Below are 15,780 nucleotides of genomic sequence, written 5' to 3'. Positions count from 1 at the left end.
AATTTGTTTTAAGTATTTCTGTCAGGGCCCCTGTATTTTCTGAAACAGCCTCCTGCAAGGGCCGGGGGGACAGCTTGACAGGTCCTGGGGACTTAACTACACTAATTTGCCTCAAGACAGCAAGCACCTGCCTTCTCAAATCTGGATACAGTCCATGACCTCACTGCTGTTTTGCTTCAGTTCGATGGTCTCTGTGTCCAGATCCTGAACAAGTACATAACTTTTAAAAAAAAAATTAGGATCTGCCTCATCTCTTTTGACTCCATACATAGATGACCACTTTGATGCTCAAGTGGACCAATTTTGTCCCTTGCTAATTTTTTGCTCTTAATGTTTCTGTGGACATCCTTTGTATTTTCATTCACCTTGCACAACCTCATGCCTTCTTTAAGTCCTCCTGATTTCCCTCTTTTCTTTTGCATTTCTTACACACAAGTGCCTCATTAGTTCCTTGCTGTCAATTCCTGTTATGCACCTCCTCCTGTTTATTAACCAAAGCCTCAAAATTCCTTGAAAACCAAAGTTCCCTAAACCTGTAACTTAGCCTTTTATTGTAACAGGAACAAATAAACTCCGTCCTCTCAAACTTTACTTTTGAAGGCCTACAACTTACCGAGTATACCTTTACCAGAAAATGACCCATCCCTTGGCCTTTCTCCAATTTAGAATCTCAACCCTACTCCTATCCTTCTCCATAATTATCTTGAAACTAATGGAATTATGATCACTAGATCCAAAGTGTTCTGTCACCTGCCCTGTCTCATTCCCTAGTAAGAGATCCAGTATTGCACTCTCTCTAGTTGAGACCTCTATATATTGATTAAGGAAAGTTTCCTGAAAATATTTGACAAGCTCTATCCCATCCAGTCATTTTACAGCATAAGAATCCCAGTCAAAATGTGAAAAGTTAGAATCACTTGCTGTCACAACCTTACTTTGCTTGCGACTGTGTGCTATCACTCTGCAAATTTGCTTCTCTAAGTCCTGCTGACTGTTGGGTGGTCTATAATATAATCCCATTAATATGGTCATCTTTTTCTTATTCCTCAAGTCCACCCACATGGCCTCAGTAGGTGAGCTCTCAAGCCTTCCGGGTGAGCCCTTGTCTGAGCATTGCCGTGACATTTTCACAGACTAGTAATGCCACCCCTCGCCCTTTATCACTTCCCCCTCTATCATGTCTAAATCTCTGTACCCCAGATGGTTAAGCTGCCAGTCCTGCCATTCCTGCTACCAAACCTCAGAAATAGCTACAATATCATAATTCCGCTTGGCGATACATGCTTTCCGCTCGTATGCCTTACCTACAATACTCCTTGATTAAAGTAGATGCAATTCTCAGCGTTATTTCCACCATGCTCAACCTTTCAATTGCTGTCTATGTATGTTGGTATCATCTATTCCCCACAACCACTCCACTATCTGCCCTGGCACTCTGGTTCCCAACCTAATGCACCACTAGTTTAAGTCCCGCAGAACAACACTAGCAAACCCTTCTCAAAGATAATGGTCACCCTCCAGGTCAGGCACAGACCATCCTATTTGTACAGGCCCCACTTTCTTTGGAAGAGTTCGAGTTTAATTGTCATTTGGCCATACACATGTGCTGTATAAATACAGCTAAATGAAACAGTGCCCCTCCAGGGTCAAGGTGCAAAACAGATTACCAACAATTGCACACAGCATACTGCGCACTGCACACATGGTTACGATGGCAGAAAAACAGAAAAATATATGGCCCAAGTCCCTGAGTGGCATGACCTATAGAATGATGGTGCACGGGGTATTGTCCTGGAGCCATGTTTCTGTAAGAACAAGCACGTGGCAGTTCTTCGTCACGCACTAGTGCAGCCGCAGACGAACACAGTCCAGATGATCTTCCACCGAGCAAACACTGGAGGGCAGCACTGATTGATAGGCCAGCGTGCAAGCCAGCACAGACTCCAGCATGCCTGCTACACCCCTGCTCTCCGTCACACTGCCACCAGCCTCTCCTTCCTCGGGTGCCACCGCAGGCCTGGTCCGTGCAGCAGCCGAGGACACTCAGCTACCCAGCCACCAGTCTCACCACTAAATCGGACTTACCGATATTCAGCAGGGTCTTTCAATCACCAGAAAAACATCCAAGACAATCACTTGCACTGTTTGTCGGACTGCGCAGCACCCCCAATGCCTTCTTCCCTGGATGGCTGAAACAAGTGATGCCGCATTATGCAACAAGCCCGTGCTGAGTAACTTGCTGTTGGGATAGACCTGTAATACTTGGTGTTCTTCATATCCAGCAGTGTCATGTAATGATAACAAAGATGTAAAAAACAAAATTACACGATTGGCTGGACCCAGAGAGACGGCTGCAAGTGCACTATATCTTACCAAATAATGAGAGCCCAATGATCCAAATCTGAAACTCTCCCTCCTGTATATTCTCCACAGCCACGTGTTACACTGTATTATCTTCCTATTTCTTGTATCACTCACACATGATCAGGTAGCAATCCTGAGATCACAACCCGGGAGGTACTGTCCCTCCTTGAACTCACTTTTCAGGTCATTGTTATCCTTCCTGGCTATGTTTTTGGTGCCAATCTGGACCACGACCTCTGGTTGTTCACCCTCTACTTTACAAACGCTATGGACTTGATCTGAGTTGTCCCTGACTCTGACACCTTTCCATGGAACCCCTGTCTTTTCACCTAACCAATGAATCCCTTATCGCTAACTGCTCACCTCTTCTTCCTCTTCCCCTCCTGATGGTCCCTGTGTCCTGCACATTGGGTGTAATTGCCTCCCTGTATCTCTGTCAATCAACCCCTGAGCATCCTGCCTCCCAAATGATCTGGAGTTCGTTCCAGCTCCATCCTCAGGGAGCACTTCTAGCAGGTGTAGTCGTCAGGGACACTGGAGGTCTCCCTGCCTTCCCACCTCCTGCAAGAGGAGCATTCCACTGTCCTGCACTCTACTTGTGCAATGTGAGAGAGAGGCTCAGGAAAACCCTGCACTCTCACTTTCTCACGTGTTTACATTTTTCTCACTTGCTTTATTCTCGTCAACTCCATTCTTGCGGATAAGTTACAGAATCTAATTCAGCGAGAATCAGCGGAGATGTGGGAGAAAACTGAAGAACCCAGAGGACTACAGACAATATTGCAAACTCCACACAGAGGTCAGGACTGAATCCAGGTTGCTGGAGCAGTAACGCCTGCTGTGCCACTGTCCCATTCTGTTATACAGAGGCAATTAACGTTACATCTGAAGTCAATGGAAGGAATTCGTAAGCAGGGTACTTTGTACTAAGGCCACCATGTAGTTCATTCAGTACTAAAGATGAGGGTTAGAATTTGTATTAAAGTACCAACTCCTTGTCTATAAAGGTTTTCACCAAGCAATATGTTGGAGATTTTACAATTACTGTATCTTCCAATAACCAAGTGTTCTACTGTGTTGAAAATTATGAACATATATTATGGAATAAACACAACTGTTCTTTTCCTGGCAAGTGAGAGGTCAGGCATGAAGATTAAGAAAGACAGGTTTATAAAGTGTAACAAGGTAAGCATTTTCACACAGAGAAATGCCGAACAATGGAATTAGTGGCTGAGCGTTAAGCCTACAGCAAGGATTGGTGGATGAAGGAAAAGGAAGCAGATCAAATAGCTGAATACGTGATACACACATGTCAATACACATTGATAGGAGCAGCACAATTACTTTTATTTTCATCTTCCATATTTGCCTTCTGAGCTGGTCCACTTACACAAAAGTTCTCTCACTCTCAATTAAGATAAATGAAATGGTTAATTTGGTGACAAAATCTCAAATCTAAAATGAAGAAAATAAGGGAAATCTGAAAGATGTTTGCAACCTTGCCAAGAAAAGTGTATAAAAATGGGCAACGTAAGCAAGGATCACATTATATTTCATTGCTGGTTCATTCAATGATCCTTCGCTCTCTCCATAACCATAAACTCTAATAATTTCCTGAGAATGGATGTCTTCTAAAATGCTCTGATTTTCCTTCTCTTGCCTTTCTTAGGTAGAAAAATCACACACAAATTGTTTTAGCCACCAGGAATACTTCCAGAGTGAGAGGAAACTTGGATAATTCTATTTCAAAACATCTGTGATGTCAAGTCAAGTTTATTGTCATTTAACTGTACATGTATAGGTCTATTTCCCAGGATGTAAAGCACAGTAGTTCACATAACACACAATAACTTCAGAAAGTAAGAATTAACTCTACAAATGAATTGTGCATAGATGAAAAAAAATGAAGCGCATAAATTAAATACTGTAGGGTACAGTAAAAATTATCTGGTGAAACTTTGAATATGATGTGGCAGGGAGTTCAGAAGCTACTGGCCTGAGGTAAGGATCTGTTTCCATCCTGACTGTTCTTGTCTTTATGCATCATAGTCTCCTGCCTGATGGCAGAAAGTCAAAGAGGATGCTGGACAGATGGGTGGGAACCTCGATAATACAGTATCTCTCAAAAACAAAGGATGGAAATCACCATCTAGTCCTGGGTACTTCTCATCCTTTATACCCTTATTTTCTTCATTACTTTCAATGTGCTTTCATTAATTGTGAAAATTATGTCTCCTTGTCCACTATTAGTTTTCTTCATTTATTTGTTTTCTTCCACTACTGTAAATACTGAGGCAAAGTAGCTAGCACCTACTTATTTTAACACTGTCGTCAGTGATTCCTGGACATCCACTTTATTGATATAATTACTGTTTGTAAGAAGCTTTACACCAAGATTATGTTTGGACTCCAGAATGCACTGCCCTCATGGGTGACGGAGACAGGTTCTTACCTAGCTGACCATTTGAACTGCCATGTTGTGGAGGTGCTGGTAAATAGAACTGGCACAAATGGTCCCCTGGATAAGGTGGGTGGCCAACTATCCTGTTTCTGTGCAGTACAATTCCATGAATAATCTCAAATAAGTCCTATTAAACTTGACACTTAGTGTAAAAGATAAAATACCTGAAAAGCAAATTGACTTTGGAAAAAAGAGTTACTGATGGTTCTTCCAAATCGATAATGCTTTACCTTGTTTTGTAGCCTTCTGCAACTGGTGATTTAATGAGGGAATGCATTGAGGCTTGACAAATCTAGGTAGTACCTGATAATGAAAAACAGAAATGAATTTAGGCAAATGGAGTATATTCATTAAACCAAGTTCAGCAAAAACCAATATGATATTTTTGTTATTGAAAATCCCACAATGGATTATACACTTTTCCACTTTGTTACCTTGATAGTCCATTAGCAGCAAACAAAATGCTGGAGGATCTTGTGTATGGGAGGGAAATGGACGCTGGCATTTGGGTTGAAGCCCTTCATCAGGACTGGAAAGAGAGAGAGAGAGAGAGAAAGTAGTCTATAAAAAGATGGGGGGGAGAGGGCAATGTAAGAACTGGTGGGTGAGGGGAATGAGTGAAAATGATATAAAAAGCTGGGAGGTGATAGGTGGGGGTTACAACTGGGAAGAAAGGATGGTGGACTATTGAATAAAGGGAAAGAGGTGAGGACAGTGTACCAGTAGGTGGAATATGTAGGTGCTAGACAGATCAAGAAGGTAGGGAAGAGAAAAAAGGTGAAGGGTCTGGTGCGATAAAGGGGTAAAAAGGGACCAAGAGGGGTAGCAATCAGTTAACTTGTTTTGTTTATGGTTTTGGATTGATTGGGGTAATGTTGGCTTAGAATGGTAACTTACTAATTCTTGGTGAGTCAAGATGACATACCGAATGCAAAAATAACCTATAAGGTTATTCCTTATAATAAATATATAGGTTATTATATATAGGTTATTCCAAAAATAACCTATAAGGCCCATTCAGTCTGTACTGGCCATTAACTAATTTTTTCAATTAATGTGAAGACAAGCTGACAGAATTTTAAATCATTAGGTTTAACAATTTGTTTAAGGTTTGCACTCTCAACAAAGCATTGCTTCCACTAAAGGGCATTGCAGTGTCAATTGATCATAAATTCAAATTGTAATACAACATCTGGCCCATACCATTTTAAGCTAGAAACAAGAGCATTATCGGCTGAGCAAGTCTGACACCCAGTGGGAATTAATCAAAATAATTAATCGGGAATTTTCCAAGACTCAAAAATCACTTTGGCCTTTAAGCATGAAATGTGATTCAACAGGAAACCCATCCAATGGAAAATCTTCAACAATGCACTGGTCACATTGTGTGCTGGGAAATGCAACACTTGGCTATCTAATGTCATAATTGAGAGAGGTAAATTGAATTTTTAAAAGACATTCATGTAAGCTTTTGCTTTTTGATTGAAGAGGTTGCTTAATCTCAGAGAGTAGCATTAGAGTCAGAAAGTGAAGTGAGTGTAAGTAACCCTATCAGTGAATAGCTGGATACAGATTAGTTCAATGTCATATACACCAAAGTACCGTGGAATGCTCACAGAGTAAACAGTATACATGGTAATAATAAATATTGCAATGAATGCAGTGACAAGTGCACAAACAATAGATTATAATAGTGCGAACTGAGGTGTTGCAAGAAGAAATGATAAAGTCACAGTAATGGAAATGTTGGAATTAAGACTTTGAGAACATAACCACACCACTGGGAAGAGGGTTTGAAAGAGATGATTGGCTAGAAGTCCGATGAGAGTGGGAGAAATGTTCTTTAGTCTGGTCACCTGGGCTTTCAAGGTCCTGTATCTTCTCCTAGAAGGTAGAAGAGAGAAAAGGGAATGGTCAGGGTGGCAAGCATTCCTGACCGTACTGTTAGCCTTCCTGATGCAACGCACGGTCAGGGTGGCTGGCGGCTGGATGTGACAAGCTTGGGATGGACAAGGTAGTGTTTACTATTCTCTGAAGGTTGTGATGGCCCAGATTAGAGCAGAGCAGTAGCCGTACCAGTCTGCAATACACCTATCATGGTGCTTTATACAGCACATATGTAGAAATTCAAGAGAAATTGCTGATCGAAATTTAACATAAAATAATTGTGTTCCTCATTAACAATGTTGGCAGAATTACAACATTACCATTTTGGAAATGTGAACAGTATCTATAGATTAGTGTCAATCATAATACAGGTCAATCATGACCATATACATTGGAAAGAAAATCACATGCTACTTAAAAATGTGATACTATGATTCAGCACTAGAGGACACCCCGGCACAAAACCTACAAGTTCAAGTTCAAGCTCAAGTTTAATTGTTATTCAACCATACACGAATAACCATGAATACAGCCAAACGAAACCAACAGCATTACTCTGGGGTCATGGTGAAGAACAAAGTACCAACAGCCATACAGTCATCAGAAGGCACACATAGCACATATAAAATAAGAGAACAAATTATAAGATGATATTTGAACAAATTAAGCACTGGGCCAGATTGGAAAGGGTGAGTACATGCTGAATCGAGGCAGCAGGGCTTGGGCCAGTGCTCGGCTCACTGCTCAGCAAGGTTTACTTGTCTCTGCGCTGAACTGCCTGCAAGTGATGGGCATCTGGACCAGCTGCAGTGTTGACTGGCTTCATGGCTGTAAACTCACTATTGTAAACCTTAGTTCTGTATGTTATTTTCTTACGTTTTATTGTTGGAACATTTGTTCTTTTTGTTTGACTGTCGTAATGGGTTCTATTGGGTTTCTTTGTTTTGTGGCTGCCTGTAAGGAGAGGAATCTCAATGAATACATATACTTTGACCTTTGAAGCACATAGAAGATGGCAGTAAAATACAGACACACAAAATATGTAGTCCAAGTCCCTGAGTCCATGAAAGTTACAGCAGTCTGCAGACACAATACAGCTTGTCTTCTGCCAAGTGAACACTGGAGGGCAGCATTGACTTCAGCATGGACACGGAGGATTGTCATAAACAAATGAAAAGGTTAATTTTCTCATTTTTGGAGTTTATAAGAACAAGGGATAATCTTATTGAAACATAAGATTAAGGATAAAGGATAAAGGTGGTAAAGGATAAATGTTGAGATGTTTCGGCTGGCGAGAGCATCTCAACAGAGGTAACAAGACAATGGTGCAGATATACATAACTGAGTTTCTTTGGAATTTCCTCTCACATGGAATGGTGAATCTTTGGAATTCTCTTCCTGGAAGCTGGGAAAGGCTGCATCATCGGAGGTGGATAAGATATTTGAAAGACTGAGGATTGTCACAGAAGAGGTGTGGATGCCTGAAGCAGATCATCTATGATTATATTGATTACCTATTGAATAGTGAAAGGCCTTGATAGAGTGGATGTGGAGAGGATATTTCCTATGGTGGGAGAGTCAAAGACCAGAGGACACGGCCTCAGAATAGAGGGGCGTCCCTTTAAAACGAAGATGTGGAGGAATTTCTTTAGCCAGAGAGTGGTGAATCTGTGGAATTCTTTGCCACAGGCAGCTGTGGAGGCCACGTCTTTATGTATATTTAAGGCAGAGGTTGATAGATTCTTGATTGGTCAGGGCATGAAGAGATACAGGGAGAAGGCAGGAGATTGAGGCTGAGAGGAAGATTGGATCAGCCATGATGAAATGGCGCAGCAGACTCGATGGGCCAGATGGCCTAATTCTGCTCCTATATCTTGTGGTCTTATATTGAATAGATGGAAGGCTCCTTGATCCTATTTCCTTGTGTGTTCCTACCATCCACACAAATCGATCCTTGTATCGAAACCACAGTATCAGTGACATCTTCATGTATCAGTGCACAGAATTTTGACTCAGAGTGCCATTGCTGTAAGAATATAAAGAATAGGAGCAGAAGAAAGCAATCAGCCCTTCATTCATGCTTCTTTCTCTCCGTGCACTATCCTACACTAACCTCATATTCAAAGGTTCAAAAGGTCCAATTTAATATCGGTGGAATGTTTACAATATACATCCTGAAATGCTTTTTCTTCACAAACATCCACAAGAACAGAGAAGTGCCCCAAAGAATGAACAACAGTTAAATGTGAGAACCCCAAAGTAGCCCCCCAGCTCCCCCCTCACGTGTAAGCGGCAGTGAGCAACGATCCTCGCCCCCGGCAATAAAACACATCGACACTTGCCACTGAGCACTCAAGTGTGAGCAAAGCAACAGCAAAGACACAGACTTGCAGTTACCCCAAAGACCGCGTTTCACCCGGTATACAACAAACCACGGGTTCTCTCTCTCCCTAATAAGGTATCCCCCATTTTCATAGCGAGCGGGAGACATAACAACAACCCGCTGGTTTATAATGTTAAAAGTCCGTTTTGTCGCTTTTTACGAGCTCTGTGCCCGAGGATCGCAAAGATCTTGGGTCTTCGGGCCCACAGCAAAAGATTTTCCACCCTCCCTGATGACACACGAGTCGCCTGCCGTGATGCAGACCCTCGATCCACTCATCATATTCTATTCCTTCATATTATTAATAGTCCTGATCAACTGGGACTTGGGGTGGTGTGGGGGGGGGGGGGCAAATTTCCAGAGATTTAAAATCAACCTGGTGGTTATTTACTTTGATCTCTGTCCTCATTGGCTGACCCCTTATTCCGATACTGTGGTTATAGATTCCTCATCTGAATCAGCTCTCATCCCTCCAAACTTGAGAGTGTAGTCTTCTCACTGATGAAGCTACCATCCCAGGAATGACTCTGGTGAGTATTTGCTGCACTCTTTATCACCAATATGCTGAGTATTTCAGACGTGGTCTCACACATTACACGGACGGAGTGAGACTACTCTAGAGATTGTAAGTCTTGGCTATTGTAGCAGAGCCAGGCATCAGCTACTTCCTCACTGGTGGGCTTTGTGGAACTGTTGCGCATCGATTCGATTTCAACATTTAAGGGAAATTTAGGTAACTACATGGAAGATGTGCAAATAGAGGGCTACGGTCCAGGTGTAGTTTAGTGGGTCCAAGCAGAATAACCGTTTAGCATGGACTACTGTATATGAGCCAAAGAGCCTGTTTCTGTGCTGTACTGATCTGTGACTCAATGGCTAAGTAATAAAGGGTGTGTCACATCCTCTGTTTGTTATTTCCTTTCTCCTAGGCAGGATGTGAGAGCATCCTTCAAGGGGGTGCGCCCACAGAGAGTATCTGGCCTGGCAGTGTACCTGGCCAAGAACTGAAGACCTGTGCTAACCAACTGTCTGGAGTATTCACTGAGATCTTTAACCTCTCGCTCCAGCAGTCTGAGGTACCCACCTGCTTCAGGCAGGCTTCAATCATACCAGTGCCTGAGAGGAACGTGGTAACTCACCTCACTATCATCCAGAGGCAACCGCATCTCCTCCACGGTCACCGTCAGCACAGGGGCACCTCAAAGCTGTGTGTTTAGCCCCCTGCTCTACTCGCTTTATGCTTACGACTGAGGCTAAACGCAGCTCCAATGCCTTATTCAAGTTTGCTGACAACACCACTGTTGACCGAATCAAAGGTGGTGATGAATCAGCACGTTGGAATTCTGGCGGAGCGGAGCCACAACAACAATCTCTCACTCAATGTTAGCAAGATCAAGGAGCTGATTATTGATCACAGGGAGAGGAAACGGGAGGTCCATGAGCCAGTCCTCTATATGGGATCGGAGGTGGAGAGTGTCAGTAATTACAAATTCCTCGCTGTCATCATTTCAGAGGATCTGTCCTGGCTCCAGCAGGTAAGTGCCATTACAAAGAAGGCATGGCAGCACCTGTACTTCCTGCTTAGGAGTTTGCGACGATTCAACATGTCATTTACAACTCATAAACTTCTATCGATGTGTGGTGGAGAGCACACTGACCAGTTGCATCACGGCCTGGTATGGGAACACCAATGCCCTTGAAAGCCTACAAAAAGTAGTGGATACAGCCCAGTCCATCATGGGTAAAGCCCTCTTCACTGCTGACAAACTTCTATAGATGTGCAATGGAGGGTAGATTAACTGGTTGCATCGCAGCCTGATATGGAAACAACAATGCCATTGAATGGAAAAGCCTACAAAAAGTAGTGGATACAGCCCAGTCCATCATGGGTAAAGCCCTCTTCACTACTGAACACATCTACAAGGAGACCTACATACAACACGCTGGAGGAACTCAGCAGGTCGGGCAGCATCCGTGGAAATGAGCAGTCAATGTTTCGGGCCGAGACCCTTCGTCAGGACTGAAGAGGGAGGGGGTAGGGGCCCTATAAAGAAGGTGGAGGGAGGGTGGGAAGGAGCAGGCTGGTAGGTGCCAGGTGAAAAACCAGTAAGGGGAAAGATCGAGGGTTGGAGGAGGGGAAGCAGGGAGGGGATAGGCAGGAAAGGTGAAGGAGGAATGTAAGGGGAAAGCACTATGGGTGGTAGAAGAAGCCTATGACCCTATGACAAGGTTGTGGTCCTCTTAGAGGATCAGCCAGTTTGTTTGGTGCAAATGTTGCAGTGAGTTTAGTCTGCATAACATTCCCCATCTCCTCGAAACTTGCAGTTCACCAACATAGATAAAGCCGATTAGTGATGGATTACCTAGCTCACATCCGAGTCTTAATGCCCACTAGGTTCTTCTGGAACATTTTTTGTATCTTTATCTACGTGAAAAGCCAAATTTCTCCAGACCTTCCTCTTAACCATGTTCAGACACCAAGATCAGCCTGGTGCCTCCCCTCTGTACCATCTCCCAGTCTGAACGTCTTTCCCTATCTGATGGAGCCTGTACTTGAAGAATGTTCTATGCAGACTGAACACCACACCACTTAAGCCCATTTCCATCATAATTTAGCAAGCTACTTCTTAAATTTTGACACAAGTTGAACGCTTGTCACACTTAGGAACGTTTGTGGAAAAAATTGTGCCTGTCAGCATCCTGGTAGAGAGATTAAAGTTCACAGTGAAACCCTACTGAAAATATACGTATAGGGCAGGCAGATATTAACATTAGTCTGTGCAACACTGACGTTTTGCTACTGTTGTTGCCGTGGCTTTGGAATTCAGTGCAGCAAATATCTGCCTTGACCATGCAAGTGAAATAATAGCTCAACTAGGGTCAGAGAAATTGGCCCTCCAGTCCACTCCATCCATGCAGACATTAAGGAAAGGATTCTCATTCTTATCTGGTAAATACATGACTGACGTGGTCTGCAGTATTTGGTGCCTGTCCAACTGTATTAGTGTTTCTCTTCTATATTTAATGTCATAAAAACTAGCGAATTCAGGAACACATCCATATTACAAAAGAGAAGACGCTGGTGGACTTGAAGTACATTATAGTGGAAAAGCCCTGGGGGGAGGGGTTCCCAGCCTGAGGTCCACCTACCCCTGGGTTAATGGTAATTGGCAACGGGACAAAAGAAAAGGGGTGGGAACCCCTGCCCTGGTGGTTGACAATTTGGGCAGCCAGGGAAGAAATTGCTGGATCCCTTTAGGATATCACTGCATCATTATTAGCCGTGGGTACCAGAAGACTGGAGGGTGGCAAATGTTGAACCTTTATTCAAGCCGGGCTGCATGAACAGGCTGGGGAACTATTGAGCAGTGGAAAAGTTTCTAGGAGGAAATCTGAGGGAGAGGATCTACCTGCATTTCAAAGGGCAAGCACTGATGCAGAGCAGACTCGATGGGCCAAATGGCCTACTTCTGCTCCTACATGTTATGATGGGCCTAGTCAGCATGGCTTTGGGTCTCATGATTGAGGTCTTGAATAGGTGAGAAGAGATTTATTGATGACAGAGCAGTAAACATTCCCAACGTAGACCTTAGCTAGGCTTTTGTTGAGGTCTTGCATGATAAGCCATTCTGGAAGGTTAGATAAATTGGATCCAAGGTGAGCTAGCCAATTGACTACATAATTGACATGGAGTTAGAGGGTGGTAATGGAGGGGTTTTTTTAGGTTGGAGGCCTGTGACTACTAGTGTGCTACAGGGATCAGTGCTGGCTCCTCTCGTCTGTCGTACATATTAAAAATTTGGATGTGAATGCAGGTGGCGGGGCTAGTAATTTTACAGCTATCTCCAAAATTGGTGGTGGTGCAAAAAGTGAAGAAGGTTGCCCCAGATTACAACAGGACCTGGACCAACTGAGAGAGTGGGCCAAGGGATGGCAGATGGAATTTAATTCACACAAGTGCGAGGTGTTGCATTTTGGGAAGTTAAACCAGAGCAGGACTTGCACATAAATGGCAGGGCCCTGGAGGGTTGTGGAACGGAGAAATTTGAGGTATGTGCACTTTGGAGGCATTTGACACATTTACCTTAGACAGGGCACTGAGTACAAAAGTTGAATTGGTATATTTAAAATCAAGTGGGGCATCGATAATTAGAATGGTTACAGTCCTTCTCCTAGGGTAGGTCAGTCTTAAACTAGAGGACATAGATTTAAGGTGGGGCGAGGGGAGATTTATAGGGGACCTAAGGGGGAAATTTTTCACACAGAGTGTGGTGTGTACATGGAACATGCTGCCAGAGGATGTTGTAAATGCGGCTACAATTACAATGACGGTGTCTAAAAGATGCAGTAAAGGTTTAGAGAGATATGGGCCAAATACAGGCAAATGGGATTAACTCGGGTGGGCACTGTTATCATCATGGACAACTTGGCCCGACATGCTGCATAAATCTAGGACTTTATGGCTGCAGATGAATAATTTCACCCTCACTATAAATGAGGCAGAGCAATGACTACCATGCTGGGCCAGAACTGAGCGGAATTCACCTTTCAGAGCAACCAAACAACCGCATCCACTTGATCTATTAATAAAGCAATTAGGTTTATGCTTTTAAGAAAATGAACTGCAGCACTTTGATAATATTAAACATGAAGCAAAAGAATTAATCACCACAAGATAAATATCACCACATAAAGAATCAGCAAGTGATGTAACCAATTTAATGAAATGTAATATTGCTGATCAGCTATTAGTCTTCAGATCAGACTGCTTCTTCATCAACTTAACAACATAAAGGATTTCTTCTCCATTGTTAGAGAATTAGAACGTACAGCGTTAGCAATTCGACCCACCATGTTATGCGACATTTTAATCTACTCCAAGATCCATCTAATCCGTCCCTGTCACATTATTTTCCATTTTTTTCATCTGTGTGCCTATCCAAGTGTCATTTAAATGTCCCTAATGTACCACCGTCCCTAGCATGGCGTTCGATGCACTTATATCTCTATAAAAATCTTACCTTTGACATTCTCCCTGTACTTTTCTCCAATCACCTGAAAAGTATACCCTTCATATTAGCCATTACCACCCTGGGAAAAGGGTGCTGACTGTGCACCCTATCTGTGCATCATATCATTTTAAACACCTCTAACCAAAGAGAAAAGCTTCAGCCTGCTCCATTTGTCAGCATAAGACATGCTCTCTAATCCAGGCAGTATCCTCGTACACCTCCTTTCTAATCCCTTTAAAGCTTCCACATCCATTGCGACCAGACTAAACACAATACTCTAAGTATGCTCTAACCAGTTTTATAGAGCTGTAACAATACCTCATTGCACTCGACTTCAATCACCCAACACACCATGCACCTTTATAACAGCCCTATCACTTGCATGGTAAATTTGAGGGATCTGTAGACGTGGACTCCAAGATCCCTCAGTTCCTCCACACTATTAAGAAACCTTGTACCCTGCTATCCAGTTCTGCCTTCCAAAGTGAATCGCTTCGCATCTTTCTGGACTGTCCTCCAATTGCCATTTCTCAGCCCAGCTTTGCATCTTATCAATGTCCTGTTGTAACCTACAACAACCTTCCACACTATCCACAACTCCACCAACCTTCATGCCATCTGCAAACTTACTTATCCACCCTTCCACTTAGTCATCCAAGCCTTTATAAAATTCACAAAGAGCAGGGGTCCCAGATCAAACCTGAGGGACACCTCCGACCACTGACCTCCTGGCAGAAAATGCTTCATCTACAACCATATGTGGGAAAGCACACAGCCCGGGTTTCCCTGGATCCTATGCCTTCTAACCTTCTGAATAAGCCTAGCATTGGGAACCTTGTCAAACACCTTCCTAAAATCCATATACACCACATCCACCACTCTACATCGTTATTTTGTCACTTCCTCGAAAAGGTCAATCCGCCTTGTGAGGTATGACCTGCTCCTCACAAAGCCATTCTGACTATCCCTAATCAGACTATGCTTCTCCAACTAATTCTAATCCTGTCTCTAAGAATCCTCTCCAGTAGTTTGCCCACCACTGATGTAAGACTCACTGCTCTATAATTCCCAGGGTTATCCCTACTCCCTTTCTTGAGTAGGAATAACATTTGCCATCCTCTAATCTGATGTTCTGTGGCTATGGCCAGTGAGGATGCAAAGATCATCTCCAACGGTGTAGCAATATCTTCCCTCACCTGTCACCTGATGTTCAGCCCCAGGGACTTATCCACACTAATGTTTTTCAGAAGTTCCAAAATATCCTTTCTTAACCTGGTTATGTAACAGCACGTGTTCTGCACTGATTTCACATTCATCAAAGTCCCTCTCACTGCTGAATACTGAATCGAAGTATTCACTAAGGACGCCCCTACCTTCTCCAACTCAAGGCTTATGTTTTCTCTTTTATCTCTAATTGATTTTACCTTCACTTGAGTTGTCATCCTCCTCTTTCTTCTTCAGGCATGCGTAGAACACCTTGGGGTTTTCGTTAATCCTACTCTCTAAGATCTTCTCATGACCCCTTCAAGTTCTCCTAAGTCTCTTCTGAAATATGCTTAAGTATGCTACCTTCCTCCTGTTGACTAGGTGTTCCACTTCTCTTGTCAACTATTGGGTCCCTCACTCTACCATCCTTTCCCTACTTCGAAGTATCAAACCTATACGGAACCCCA

General features: G+C 43.1%; 1 protein-coding gene across 4 annotated transcripts in view; it reads right to left on the bottom strand.

Annotated features, from left to right (window-relative positions):
• The window catches only part of LOC140726494 (uncharacterized), a 36,167-nt gene that overhangs the window by 9,586 nt on the left and 10,801 nt on the right, over positions 1 to 15,780 (bottom strand). The window contains exons 6-8 of one of the 4 annotated variants that reach the window (XR_012098652.1): positions 6,682 to 6,709; positions 5,056 to 5,128; positions 2,242 to 2,270 (exon numbers count right to left, since the gene is read on the bottom strand). Coding sequence is in view for 2 of the 4 variants with exons in the window: in XM_073042946.1 (XP_072899047.1) it covers positions 2,092 to 2,270; positions 5,056 to 5,128 (252 nt within the window). In the remaining 2 variants the exon portion in view is untranslated. Of the gene's footprint in view, positions 1 to 2,085; positions 2,271 to 5,055; positions 5,129 to 6,681; positions 6,710 to 15,780 lie in introns of those variants that run through there. The other 3 variants (XR_012098651.1, XM_073042946.1, XM_073042945.1) reach the window with 3 other exon arrangements.

This window comes from Hemitrygon akajei, chromosome 4, assembly GCF_048418815.1.
Source record: "Hemitrygon akajei chromosome 4, sHemAka1.3, whole genome shotgun sequence".
NCBI classification, from domain to species: domain Eukaryota; kingdom Metazoa; phylum Chordata; class Chondrichthyes; order Myliobatiformes; family Dasyatidae; genus Hemitrygon; species Hemitrygon akajei.
This window is presented reverse-complemented; position numbering and strand designations above follow the sequence as displayed.